Source organism: Eleginops maclovinus, chromosome 12 (genome assembly GCF_036324505.1).
Source record: "Eleginops maclovinus isolate JMC-PN-2008 ecotype Puerto Natales chromosome 12, JC_Emac_rtc_rv5, whole genome shotgun sequence".
Taxonomy (NCBI): Eukaryota; Metazoa; Chordata; class Actinopteri; order Perciformes; family Eleginopidae; genus Eleginops; species Eleginops maclovinus.
In genome coordinates this window covers 9,931,301-9,944,034 of record NC_086360.1, presented here as the reverse complement: position 1 = coordinate 9,944,034, position 12,734 = coordinate 9,931,301, and the positions used below count along the sequence as shown (strand labels likewise).

Below are 12,734 nucleotides of genomic sequence, written 5' to 3'. Positions count from 1 at the left end.
TGGTAACAATGACGAAATACACTTGGAAGATGTATTCATTCCCAAATAGGCATATTAGTTGCTTGATTTGACATAATCACCGCGGCTATAAAGAATGGCCTTTCATTTCGGTTATCTAGCATTTCACTTCATAAGTGAACTGCAGTCAATGAGATGTGGTCTGCTACAGACGACATGCACGACTCCACAGAGCCCTGAGGCCCCTCCACTTTCAAAGTTTGTTAATATTGAATGTGCTCCATGTCCAAAGTTGCACTAACTTCAACAAAGTACCCCATAGGGTCCACAGCAATACACCCGCCAAATGTGAAGTGGATTGGATGATATGCAAAGGACATGCATGCACACAATCAAATCTAACTAGTTACAGACATGCTTGTTTTCCACTCTGATCTGATTCAAAAAGATGTTAGCCAGCGGCTCTTCCTCTCTGCATTTGACATGCCTCATTTCCTGTGAATATCTTCATATTTGATTAGTGTGGCAAAACCTACCACCAGCAGGGAAGATTAGGATTTACAGAACTGTTTTGTGAACAGAAATACACTGGGTGGCTGTTGCTAAAAGTGCCAACCATCAAACAAGATTGTCTCAGTTCTCTTGGTAAGTATAACATAACCAATAAACTCTTTGTTTGTTTACAGGGTCTTCCAAGTTCTGCCTATTTACTTGTAAGTATGTTTGTCTTTATAGTCAAGCCAGGGTTTGGGGAATGAAATGTTATTATACAAACTGAAGAGTAAAAATGTTAGGGTAACCTTATTTCCTTGCTGTCTTCTTTGGTAGAGAAATGAGGCTCTTGGTGCCACTTTTCAAGTCATCATCGATTCCCATGCAGCACTAAGGCCAGAGGTTAGTTCTGAGGAAAACTGCTCAGTGCGAGGAATCACTTTTGATCGTTTGGGCCCTAATGGGTGTAACTTTTGGTGTCTGAAAATAATATTTCTTTGAGTAAAAGCCTGAGTTGTGTCAAAAAAAGTAATCCACTCCCTGCTGCAATTCAGATTGGCATTTACCTCACGTCGATGTTAATCAATAACCTCACTACGGGTGGGAATCGCAAGCTGGTAAAGGATAAAGAGGCTGAATCAGAAATCTATGTCTGAGAATTTTTGAGAGAATGCAGCTGTATGTTAACATCTCCCATGCTGATTTTGAAAGAGAATGTAAGGCTGTGTTCTTATGTGGATTCTCTTATTAATACATGTATTTTATTCATTTAAAACAGAAACCTTATGTTGTCATCTTTATGATTGAATAAAACAAGTTTTCAGTAACATAACTACATGTTCATACATCAGTAATATAGGTCTATTTCAATGCATATGCTGTGGTCCAACCGCCAATAAGGTTGTCTGATCTCATACAGAATAACAACGTTGTGCAAAGACATGTCAATCGTGCTAATATTTCTGTCCAATCAGAGCGTGGAGATGCCCATGTTAGACCAGGGCACAGAGATCTTCAAGACCCTGCAGCACCTCAGCACTCTGATCCATAGTCTGAAGAACCCACTGGGAACCCGGGACAACCCTGCACGCATCTGCAGAGACCTCTACAACTGTGAGCAGAGGATGCATGATGGTGAGGAGACTCTTTAAAATGCTTAGTCATTCCTGCACACATATTCTCTGCTCATTATTTAAGTTGTTTCCTCCTCTGCTGCTGCTGCTCGTTGACAGGCACTTACTGGATCGACCCGAATCTCGGCTGCGCTGCGGACACTATAGAGGTGATGTGCAACTTCACGGCTGGAGGACAGACCTGCCTGAAACCGATCACTGTGTCCAAGGTTCGGATCCTTTCAGAGTTTAGCAATTAGCTTCAGCTAGACATGACCCCCAGTAAAATATGGAAGTGTATTACATAAATGAATGCAGAAAGTGGATGATTATGTAAACCATTGTGTGGACACAGAGAATTTTCTTAAAGAAAATAAGAGCAGCTTAGAGTTTAATGTGATATAATATGGTGCACAGCTGGTCATTTCCTGGCTCCACAATACACACTGTAGCTTTCTTTTAAGGATAATTCTTTCAATGAAAGGAAAGCTCAGCTGGCAAGAAAACCTCTAGGAACTTAATCTCTCGTTTTATTGTTTTTATTTTGAGATTTACCTCAAATTCAAACAGAATAAAACACCACAGCAGAGAAATGCCGACTTACTCAATGCCTGGTGTTTACTCAAATAATGGCGCCAACATCTTTGATGCAGATGTAACTTTTTGTAATCTGTTACATAATTGTACTTTAATTACAAAGACTACACATTTCTGCCAACTTTGTTCAGTTATTAGTGTTTATGTCAGGATTTTTCGCATTTAGATGGGCCTGTTTTTCTAAACCGTGATTATTTCTGAGACACAAATGCTTGCTTTATAGTTGGAGGTAGGAGTGGGTCGTATCCAGATGAACTTCATCCACCTTTTGAGCACAGAGGCGGTGCAGCACATCACCATACACTGCCTGAACACTCCTGTGTGGGCAGCAGGACCCTCACTGCAACCATCTTCCAGATCTGTGAGCTTCAAGGCCTGGACGGGGGAGAAGATTCAGGCCGGGGACCTTCTGGAGCCGCTCATACCCAGGGACGACTGCTGGGTGAGCACTTATTCAACATTTTGAGGAAAAAACATACTGCCATTCTTGCTGACTTAGATGAGAAGCTCTATGCCAGATCAGTCAAATTAAATCTTGACTTTCCGTAGATCAGTGGCTGGAATATTACATGGTGCTTACATGTGCACAATATGAGCAAAATAATGTAGAAAAGCTGCTCCCTGAAACCACTAGAAGTCAAAAACTCCACAGGGAACGAGTTAAGTATGGTGCTCTAACCAGGAGGGGTTTAGCTTAGCTTAGCTTAGCTTAAAGAATAAAAGCCAATGAAAGCAGCTAGCCTGGCTCTCTAAACTCATGACCATGTATCCCGTTTGTTTAATTCATACACAGCAGATATAATTTTTAGATATAACAAAACAGGTTACGGTTTCAAGAGGAGTTAAGTCCATGTTTGTTTTGCCTAGCTAGATTTCATTTCTGGCCTATAAGTCTAATAGGCCAGAATACAGTACAAAACTAAAACATTAATTTAATATTTGATTGTGCCTTAATTCATCAATGTGAGACAGCAACTGTCAACTATGTATTTAAAGTCAGCATCGTCTTTTGAGTGAACCATAAGCTGTTCCTCTGCCTTAAGCCTTCATGCCAACATTGCTAGTCATCTCCTTGTTCTAGCTCCACATGCCCCAAACTAAACATTGCGCTACACTAACTTTTTGGAACAAGCCCTGCAGAGGGTTTTGTGTTTTTTTTTGGTAGAGATTTCAAGACACCTAGTTTAGTGTCCGCCTCCAACCCAGCACAGTGTAGCTGTTTGGCGTGCACTGATACTTGGTCTAAACCACAGACCTCATGTCAGCGTTTTTGGAGGAGAGTGTTTCCTAAAAGTTGCACAATACAGTCTGGGGATTATTCAGGAGTGAGTTGGACATTGTTGAAAGGCAAATTGTTCCCCCCTTCCTCGTTATTTTATTGCTGATTTACCACTCTTGTATTGGGGTTGGAGGCAGAAATCTTAGGCAATGATCTCATAACTTGCACCCAAAAAATCATAATAAATCATTATTATGAGAAAATCTTATTTAGTTTTCCGTCTCAGGACACTATGACATAACGACATCTCACTTTCAGATCAAAGATGGCCGCTGGCATCAGACCCAGTTTATCTTTCAAAGCCAGGACCCGAACTTACTCCCCATTGTGGCCGTGTTGAACCTGCCGACCTCAGATGGCGGCGCTCGCTATCACCTGGAGGTCGGAGCCGCGTGCTTCTTGTGAGGCCATGAGGGGGGAGGGGGGGAGCTCCTCAAAGGAGTGATTGCATGGAGGAGGATGGACAGGGCTAATCTTTCTTCTGTGGTTTTCCGGGAACAACAGACCCCTAATTTTCTCTCCGCAAAATATGCTTGGACTGCAGAAACAGGAGGGTGTGGGGGGGTCAGAGCAAGAAGGCCCGTTGAAAATGCAGAGACTTCTCGCACTAATCAGCCTATGGAAAACAATAAGCTTTCTTTTTCAGAGACTTGTTTGTGTGATACAAGACCTGAATGTCTTTTGTTGGTGGGAAGTAATATGAACGTGTCTTACTGTCATCTCTCAGGCCATGTTGTATCATATTCTCTTCACGGCCTGAGTCCTGATTTTGAAAAAAAAAACTAAAATATCCAAGAGATCTGTACAGAAATATTGAACAGCAGATGCAATGATTCCTTTTTTTATGTTTGAATATTATTTATACATGTATATGTACTGTATATTGTAATATAAAGTGCTATGATTATTGTTCCACACACTTAGGAATATACGGTATCGGCATCATAGAATTGGAGGGTTTCATCCTCCGATTCTAATATCACTCATTCAGGTATACGGCGTGCCTCAGACACACTGTCTCCAGGTAAGTCTTTTTGAGCCTCCAATAGCTGCCTAGTGCTGAGACCACCCCGGTTTTTAAAAATATCCTCACACAAACAACTGCTGTGTGCTAAATTCCATGTCAAAATGGATCGGAGCTTTCCATTGTGAAGCGAGAAAAGTGTGTCGATGCTACCTCGAACTGCGCCTCTCATCTCGCAGCAACCAAGACGTTACCTGATATATTCTGGGGTGACACAGAGGTGACACTCGGATGATAAACTCTTCATCAAAGCTTCGTCTGTGCTTTACGGAAAAAAGGGAAGACTAAAATCATTAAATTATATTTTTTAAAAGGTAGTATTTTAACATTTTCAATATTCTTTGTGCTGTCTAACTCTATAAGTTACGTGTTTGTAACTGTCAATCATGCCCCTTTTTATTACTTACAGTGGATTCTATTTCAATTCTGATTAACTTTCCAGTTCAAAACAAGGCATCAGCATAACATTAGGAGCTTTAAGGAGTTTTCAGTCAGGAAGTGTTTTTCTAATGAACTGTTCTAGACAATTAACTGTATTTTCAGACATTAACAAAGCTCCTGTATACTGTTTATGAATTTCTCACTCAGAGGTGCAGCAATGGTGGTTGTTGCCACCAAACTATAAACTCAGAGGATTTCCAACAATACACAACACTACCATGGCTCACAGTGTTTGCTCTGTACACACACTTTATGCTGCGTTTATGAAGTCTAATGACTCCACAGGCAATTTAATAAAAATTCTGAAACGTTTGTTCATAAGCAGGTTTCTATTTGTTTCCGTCAAAGAAAACTTCATGGCAAAGTGACGCAATAAAATGCATTTAAACTGCCTACTTGTGGCAGTGCTTTTTAGATTCCTTCTATTCATTTCACACCTGGAACTGTCAGACCCTGACAGCACCCGCCTCTGCAAACAGAGGGAAACATTGTGTCCTTGAAGTACTGCCTTGTTTTTTTCATCCGTTTTAGTGGCAATGGGGGGGATTCTTGGTACAAAGCACACGCAGACTTGTTTGTTGAAAGCAATATATTATCAGGCTGCTGTATCTCAACATGCATGATCCTATCTGGGGCACATGGCATGGCGGCCCCCGTCAACAGGAAGGTTGACTCCAGTGATGAAGCTGGCAGCATCAGACGCCAGGAAGGCGATGGCGTGTGCCACTTCCTCCACCTCCCCCGGGCGACCGAGGGCATGGGTCTGCTTACATTTCGCTAGAAACTGGTGGTGAAAGATTGACAGACCCTAAGTGTTACTGTGATACATGGCTGATTGATGTACAATTCGGGCTGTTGAACATCTTTGCTTTTAGATGAAAGCTTCTATTGAGATTCTTGAATGGAGCTTAAATTCTGTTCTAATATATTTCATGACATCACCATAAAAAGAAAAAAAAAAGCAACTAACAATTATCAAATTGAATAAGTGTTTCAATTGATTACAAGTTTGTATTCAAATCAACTTCCTTTAATGAATATAACCTGTCAGCACGTCACTTTTAGGGTGCAAACAAAACTAGTTGGGAATATTTGAAAATGTATTTTCACTTTTTCAATATGTTTTGACATTTTAAATGTACAATGTTTTAGAGGTATGTAAAATGTCAAACTTAATCCTACACAGTCGCCACTGAAATCTAATTTTACAAATAGTTTAAAACTTTTTAAAAATCCCATTAAGCTTCATATTTATCTGCAACTGTGCAGGAACACCCAGTTTAAGAAAAGGAAAGCCTTATTTCATTTAAACATTTTCAATTTTAGAATTTAAATGTATTTGTAATCAATGATTCTTAAAATATTCGATGATGATCAGCAGAGGACAAATGTATGAGTAAGTCATACATTTGTCCTCTGCTGATCACATGCTATGATATGATCGACCTGCACATGGAGTCTAACACTTGTGAACAGAACCTCTGAAAGAACACATCAGTAGAGGCAACACTCAGTTTTGATGTGTTACCTGGGCATACTGCTCCTCATTTAGTCCCGCTCTCTTGTGGACATCAGTGATGATCACACCAGGGCTGAATGCAGCAGAGAAGCAACACAATTTACAGAATGAGTTATATCCATGCTTTTAAAATCAGAAATGCAAAGGATATCGTATATCAATACAATATTTAAAAAGGGCAGGAAAATGTTATAGGCTCAATTGTATCCAAACACTCACCAGACAGAATTCACTCTGACTTGCTTTGGTGCCAGCTCTGAAATTAAAATGAGTCATGTTGTATATCGTGAAATAAAAAAATGGTTAACATACAAAATATAATCAGAAAAAGGGTCTCACTCACCAAGTGCTGTACAGCTTGTGAACTGATCAATGGCTGACTTGGAGATGCAATAGGCCAGCACACCAGGAAACTACAGAGAGAACACGTGTCACAATCCTCATAAACACAAAGACATGCTATGCAGTGGGTCTAGTTTTTAAAAGTGTGGCTAGCTGCTAAATACCCACTGATCTCTGCCCATTGACACTGGACACGTTGACGATGGAGCCTTTGGTCTTGATCAGGTGGGGCACACAAAGCTGAGTTAGGTGGTATACAGATCTGGAAGATGGATCAAAAGTTAGGGGACATTCTTAATACAAATATCAAATGTATACTTAAACGCTAAATATCAAGATGCAGAGTATACTACTAATGGTCTGTCTTAAAGGTAAAGCACAATACAATCCTAAAATATGTGATGAGATCAGTGTTTAAAAAATATTATAAATTGCAGTGCTTGTTACAAAATGAATTGGAGATGTATTGCATTTTGTCAAGTTATTCCATAATTCGGCGTCATACCATAATGTGTTACATGCACTTTTGTTTACTTTCATTAAGTACTTCCCTGTTTCTTCTCAAATTGTTCGAGTTCTGTGTTTCAAATGTGAAAAAAAAACATATTTATCTATCCAAAATCATTTTTGATACACATCATATCACTTTTGCCAACACCCAGCTATAACACACTCTGTACTGCTGTAGATTCGTGACTAAAATGTTACTGTTCTCAGGTGTTTGATATCCTACCTGACATTGATGTTCATGATCTTGTCATACTGAGCCAGGTCTGTTGTCTCTATGCTACCCATGGCCAGGATACCAGCGCTGTTCACCAGGACGTCCAGCCGGCCAAAGTGAGAAATAGTTTGCTCCACCGTCTTCTTCACCACCTCTTCATCAGTGAGGTCTCCAGGGACAAGCAAGGGCTTATAACACATTAAAACACTCAATGTTTCATTATGTTCAAAGGCAGTAATCTTGGGTTGATACAGTCAGACTGTTTGCATGTTTATATTGTTATTGTATCTGTAAAACATATGCACCTGTGCAATTTCTTTTAGGTACTTACATGTATTTACAACCATTCTGCTTTTGCCAATTCGACAAAATGAATTGAAAAGATTTTTACCATGAAAATATGCTTTCTGTTCATCCAGAAATGCATTTGAACTCGAAAATCCACATTTTGATATCCCTTGGAAAAAATAAATATGGTAAAATCTTACCGGGTTTTTTCCGCAATTTATTCTAAATTCAACGGAAGTTCGATATCATGTCCACGTTTGTTCTCTGGTTAAACGTTGCATACAGTAGGTCACACAGTTCAGTATGAGAGTTACCTCGGCAGCTCCGCAGTCAGTGCACTGTTTGGATATTTTTTTCAGGTTTTCCACGTCGCGGCCGTTAAGAGCCAGCAGAGCTCCGAGTTTGGCGAATAGGACGCTGGTGCCGGCCCCGATGCCCGAGCTGGCCCCTGTGATCAGGGTCACTTTCCCCCTTAGGGAAGACACCTGAAACACATACACAGTCCACCAGCTTTCCACACACTAGCTTACAATGAATAATTTAACTAGAGTTACCTTCATAACTGTGCTCGTAACAATGACAAAATCCTCGCACACAACTGCAAATCAAACAAAGCAGACTTACTTTGAATGCATCATCTGAGGCCATTGTTTCTGTCGGGTTGTGTTGTTTGTATGAACCATAAGTACGAACTTGCTAGAGCCAGCGATACATGCTTCGTCCACTAGTGATGACGTAGTTTGACAGATCATTTACACGTATTTGTTGTTCATTATGAATGCTCATTGGAACAATACATCTTTAGGATAAACACCACCTTAGAATGAACAATGCACTAGAGTGACTTTCATAACAGTAGTAATACAATGATATAATACAGACCCACAACTGCAAATCAATCAAAGCAGACTTGGCAGCTTGCTTTGGGTGGAACTGTTATATGGCTTTGCCTGTTGAGTATGTTTCTGAGTTGCCATATGTTTTTTTACATCACAAAGTTTGGCGTAAAAATCAGCCTTACAATACAGGCAATATGCCCGTGTATCATCTCCAATAAACGGCTTCAACCAGCCTTAGAATTCAGGATTTGATTCCCACTCCTTCCTGTACTTCTGAGCGTACAGTTTACACTCACACATGATGATTTAGCTAGCTTATGTCACAGAGGCAAACACTTAACTTTCGGCGTTGCGCATGCGCCTCTCATTTGCATTCTGGACGGGGTCACGTGTTGGTCTCCTCTCTGCTCTGACTGCAGCTGGGATTTATCGCAAGGCTGCTGAGAGACTGACCACCTGTGAGTGCTTTGGGACCGCGGAAGGGCTCGGCACGCGCTGCTCGTTGAGGACAGTAATTGCAGAACGATATGTGCTTTCACGTCAGCCTCCAAAACACCAGAAAAAAACTCTCTAGATATGTCGCTAAATTGGCACACTAAATATTGGGTTATGTAACGGGATAAAAAACAGAGATATTGGGCTACCTACTTTTTCCTTCTACTTCTACCAAGAACTAAATTACAGCAGTAGTATGGCATGAGTATAGCGTTTGGCATCGCTATAAAATACATTATGAATAAGAAAGCAACAACTTTTTATTTTCTCATTTTTAATTTGATAAATCCCGTTTTCTTTCTACTTCATTGTACCTGTCTTCCCCTGACCTGATGTTTATGTTTTCTTGAATGAAAAAATACATGCTTTTTATTATCACTGTTATTTCGTTTGGATTATTTGCATACATTATGTTGGGTTGTTGAGTAGGTATATAATATGTAGTACATTTGGATGTTTTTTCAATACAAATAAAATGTATAAATGACACCAGACTGCAATAAAACCCTCAACATATTGACTTTTGAACAGTTACGCATGCAGAAAATGTTTTTGCAATAATGGAAAAACATTAACTATAAAATATTTATTCAGTACAAAACATTGAACAATTATTTACATAGCCCATCAAAAAAAAAAAAAAATCAGTATAGCAGTGAAGGACAAAGACGGGCATGTTTTCTTATTGGACTGAATTCTGAATGTGTTACGGTAAAAAAGTAAAGAACAACCTATAATTCTTCTTTACGGTGGCTATGTCACATACAAGGGGATGCAAACCATTTCTTAAAAATTATAATCATGCCTTTCTATAAATTGGATGGCATACCCTAACATTTGTCTTCTGGGTTCAAAATGGAGCACTACTTCCTAGCCTGAAAAGTTATGAATTAACTTTGGCAAGGTATGACACCCTGTATAAAAAGGCTCAGGGGCATTTCAGAGTCCAAGTTTGGGTCAAAGGCCTATTTGCATATTTGAAGAGAAAGCGGTCTATCCAGCAAAAGGGTTGGCATGAATGGTCACATCCTTTATCCGGGTTTCAGTCAGTGGTCTGAATGTCTTTTCATTGACAGGCAGCTTCTCCAGTTCATCCAGTGTCTCCAGGCCATCGATTATTCTACATGTGGAAAAGAGTGAGATCAGCTGCAAATTAGTTATGTTCTAAATCATGGGTGTCCAAACTTTTTTCACTGAGGGCCACATATAGAAAAATATAGGAAGGGCTGAGCCACTCACTAGAGGTGAGGTATATTGCTATATATAAGTTAAGTCATAAATGAGTAGATCAATCAAATGTAGGTCAATTATGCATGATACTTGGATATGCTTTAAGAAAAAAACAGCCTATATCACAGCTCTCCATAGGGTTAATTTATTTTGTTACAAAAAAGTGTGCAACAGAAGACTCAGATTGCTTATATAGGGGGAAATATGAAGGGTCTATTCCGAGCAACCATGTGGGCCGTATTCCAATATGCTTTTTGAATTTGCTGAGGGCCAATTCACAATGGACAACGGGCCGCAATTTGGGCACCACTGTTCTAAATCAATCAGTAACTATCAAGCACACTAACCAGGTGTCCAAACAATCATTCATTCTTTCTCACAAAACACTTTAAAAAGATGCATACTTTCCAAACACGGTGTACTTCATGTCTAGATGGGGCTGTTTGGCATATGTGAAGAAAAACTGGGAGCCATTTGTGTTGGGGCCGTTGTTAGCCATTGAGACAACTCCTCTGACATTATGCTGGAATGAAAGAGAGCAGAATATGTTTAAGATGAAACCCTGATGAAATATAAGGTTCAACTTTTTTCCCTGATGTAGTAAAAGCTACCTAAGTAGGTACTCACTTTTAGATGTTCACTGTACTCGTCATCAAATTTGCGACCCCATATACTTGTTCCTCCTTTGCCTGTGCCTGAATGGTTTAATCACAATACAGAGAATAAGGAAGAAGTGAGGAGTGAATTCTGACATTTCAGTGTTAAAATTGCAGCAGATGAAAGACAAAACCGTACCTGTAGGATCACCAGTTTGAACCATGAAACCTTTAATATTACGATGGAAGAGACAGCCGTTGTAGAATCCACTGGCACACAAAGCAAGAAAGTTCTGGAAATAGTAAGACATGCGTTAGAATATTCTATGATTTCTTTGGGGGAAAGATATGTAAATCCCTATATAGGATTTCAATTATTACAGTAGCATTTTTATTCCAAAGGGTGTATGCAATGAAATTTCTACTAAAAGTAACCCAAGCATTGTTACAGTGCATTTAATAATACATCACATACAAACAGTAGTACTCAAGAGTTATACAGAAAAACAAATACCTTTCTCAATTATTGTATTTAGGCACAATTTTAAAAAGGTACTTCATTCTTGTATTACTTTAGGAAAATATATTCCTTTTTCCTCTACATTTTTTAGTTCTGCCAGCTTTAGTTACTAGCTACTTTGCAGTCAGGTTATTAACAACACATATAATCAAGTAATGTTATATGATATATTTGTGTGCATTAAATTGCCAGTATACAAGTAGGCAAGATAACCCCTGGCATAACCAAATGCAACTTTATGTATGCCTGCACAATAAAACATAAACAGTGTTAATCCAATAATAAAATATAAATGATTCTACGGAACATTTTGAATAATGAGTATCTTAATTGTTGCTTTAATACACTTTGATGCGAGTACTTTTTTAACGATCTGAATGCATATTCAGGCTACATTATAGTATATCTAACAATACAAAAACAGAACTTAAATGCATCAACGCATAGTGGACTTTCATGCTCTTAATTTATGAATGAACAGAAAAAGGAGCCTAGGAGAATGTAAAGCTAACTGTAATGTTAGTTGACTTACCTCACATGATTTTGGTGCCCGCTCACAAAACAACTCAATTTTAATTTCCCCTAGATCCGTTTGAAAGGTGACAGCCTGTACAAATTATAAGATAAACAAAGTCATCCAAACTTAACATTAAAACGTTTAAGAGGCACAAGTATTCGTTCGTTACTGTTTGCTAGCTAGCTTAGCCTGTTAGCCAGAAAAGCAAAATAAGCACATTTTCCTTATACAAGTAAGTTTTGAGGCTGGCTCCTAACAGACGTTAAAAGACATTATTCGTTGATAACTTCTGAAACCCTTTAGTTATTTTTAACGTTGAAAACTCTACTGGAAAAGTTCACTATCAAATGTACCATTTTAAACGGTGCGTCTTTGAACAAGTGTTTCGAGAAACATGTCCGTGTGGGCGCATGAGCCCAGCAAAGAATGGTTCCGCAGTGAATTACGGTCATTTTCAAAAGTACACGCACATGGCAAAACTACGGTCACTATTATTCTTTGCTAACATTGAGCTATTTACAGATGTTATGGAGGTGTGACCCCATAACCATACATAGATATACACTGGCGATGCTATTTAACCATGCCTTAATTAATGGCTTGCCCAAAAAGCATACTTTTTCTAGTATTTTTCTATTTATATTTGGATACCTTGGTTAAATACAACAATTTGGAGAAAAAAAAGGCAAAAGGACCATGGGATACTTAAACTTTTAACATATTCTTTACCCAAAAAACAAATTAAAATACAAAAACAGACA

General features: G+C 39.0%; 3 protein-coding genes across 3 annotated transcripts in view; 1 reads left to right on the top strand and 2 right to left on the bottom strand.

Annotated features, from left to right (window-relative positions):
* Positions 1–5,224, top strand: part of col27a1b (collagen, type XXVII, alpha 1b) — a 65,221-nt gene extending 59,997 nt beyond the window's left edge. The window contains exons 56-61 of the mRNA XM_063897605.1: positions 645–671; positions 787–852; positions 1,425–1,584; positions 1,683–1,792; positions 2,383–2,601; positions 3,697–5,224. Of these exons, the coding sequence (XP_063753675.1) occupies positions 645–671; positions 787–852; positions 1,425–1,584; positions 1,683–1,792; positions 2,383–2,601; positions 3,697–3,843 (729 nt within the window). The 3' untranslated portion in view covers positions 3,844–5,224. The remainder of the gene's footprint in view (positions 1–644; positions 672–786; positions 853–1,424; positions 1,585–1,682; positions 1,793–2,382; positions 2,602–3,696) is intronic.
* Positions 5,225–5,474: 250 nt separating this feature from the next.
* On the bottom strand, positions 5,475–8,905 carry zgc:101858 (uncharacterized protein LOC449555 homolog). Its single transcript, XM_063897606.1, has 8 exons — positions 8,401–8,905; positions 8,091–8,261; positions 7,498–7,676; positions 6,933–7,026; positions 6,766–6,835; positions 6,642–6,678; positions 6,432–6,495; positions 5,475–5,687 (listed from the first exon to the last, which is right to left on the bottom strand). Exons 1-8 carry the CDS (start codon positions 8,422–8,424, stop codon positions 5,529–5,531), a joined length of 798 nt encoding a protein of 265 aa, XP_063753676.1. The 5' UTR covers positions 8,425–8,905; the 3' UTR covers positions 5,475–5,528.
* A 721-nt stretch (positions 8,906–9,626) lies between these two features.
* On the bottom strand, positions 9,627–12,454 carry ppil3 (peptidylprolyl isomerase (cyclophilin)-like 3). The gene is made up of 6 exons (XM_063896381.1): positions 12,327–12,454; positions 11,989–12,063; positions 11,136–11,229; positions 10,968–11,035; positions 10,745–10,863; positions 9,627–10,230 (listed from the first exon to the last, which is right to left on the bottom strand). The coding sequence occupies exons 1-6, from the start codon at positions 12,423–12,425 to the stop codon at positions 10,104–10,106; spliced, it is 582 nt and encodes a 193-aa protein (XP_063752451.1). The 5' UTR covers positions 12,426–12,454; the 3' UTR covers positions 9,627–10,103.
* Positions 12,455–12,734: the final 280 nt, after the last annotated feature.

Excerpts from the sequence above, each read along its gene's own strand:
- ppil3 (XM_063896381.1), bottom strand. The coding sequence starts at position 12,425 with ATGACCGTAATTCACTGCGGAACCATTCTTTGCTGGGCTCATGCGCCC. Across the intron at positions 12,064-12,326 it reads AAGACGCACCGTTTAAAATG|GCTGTCACCTTTCAAACGGA; the intron begins GTACATTTGATA and ends TAATTTGTACAG. Across the intron at positions 11,036-11,135 it reads TCAAACTGGTGATCCTACAG|GCACAGGCAAAGGAGGAACA; the intron begins GTACGGTTTTGT and ends TAAACCATTCAG.
- zgc:101858 (XM_063897606.1), bottom strand. The coding sequence starts at position 8,424 with ATGGCCTCAGATGATGCATTCAAA. Across the intron at positions 6,679-6,765 it reads CACAAGCTGTACAGCACTTG|AGCTGGCACCAAAGCAAGTC; the intron begins GTGAGTGAGACC and ends TTTTAATTTCAG. Across the intron at positions 6,496-6,641 it reads GTCAGAGTGAATTCTGTCTG|CCCTGGTGTGATCATCACTG; the intron begins GTGAGTGTTTGG and ends TGCTGCATTCAG.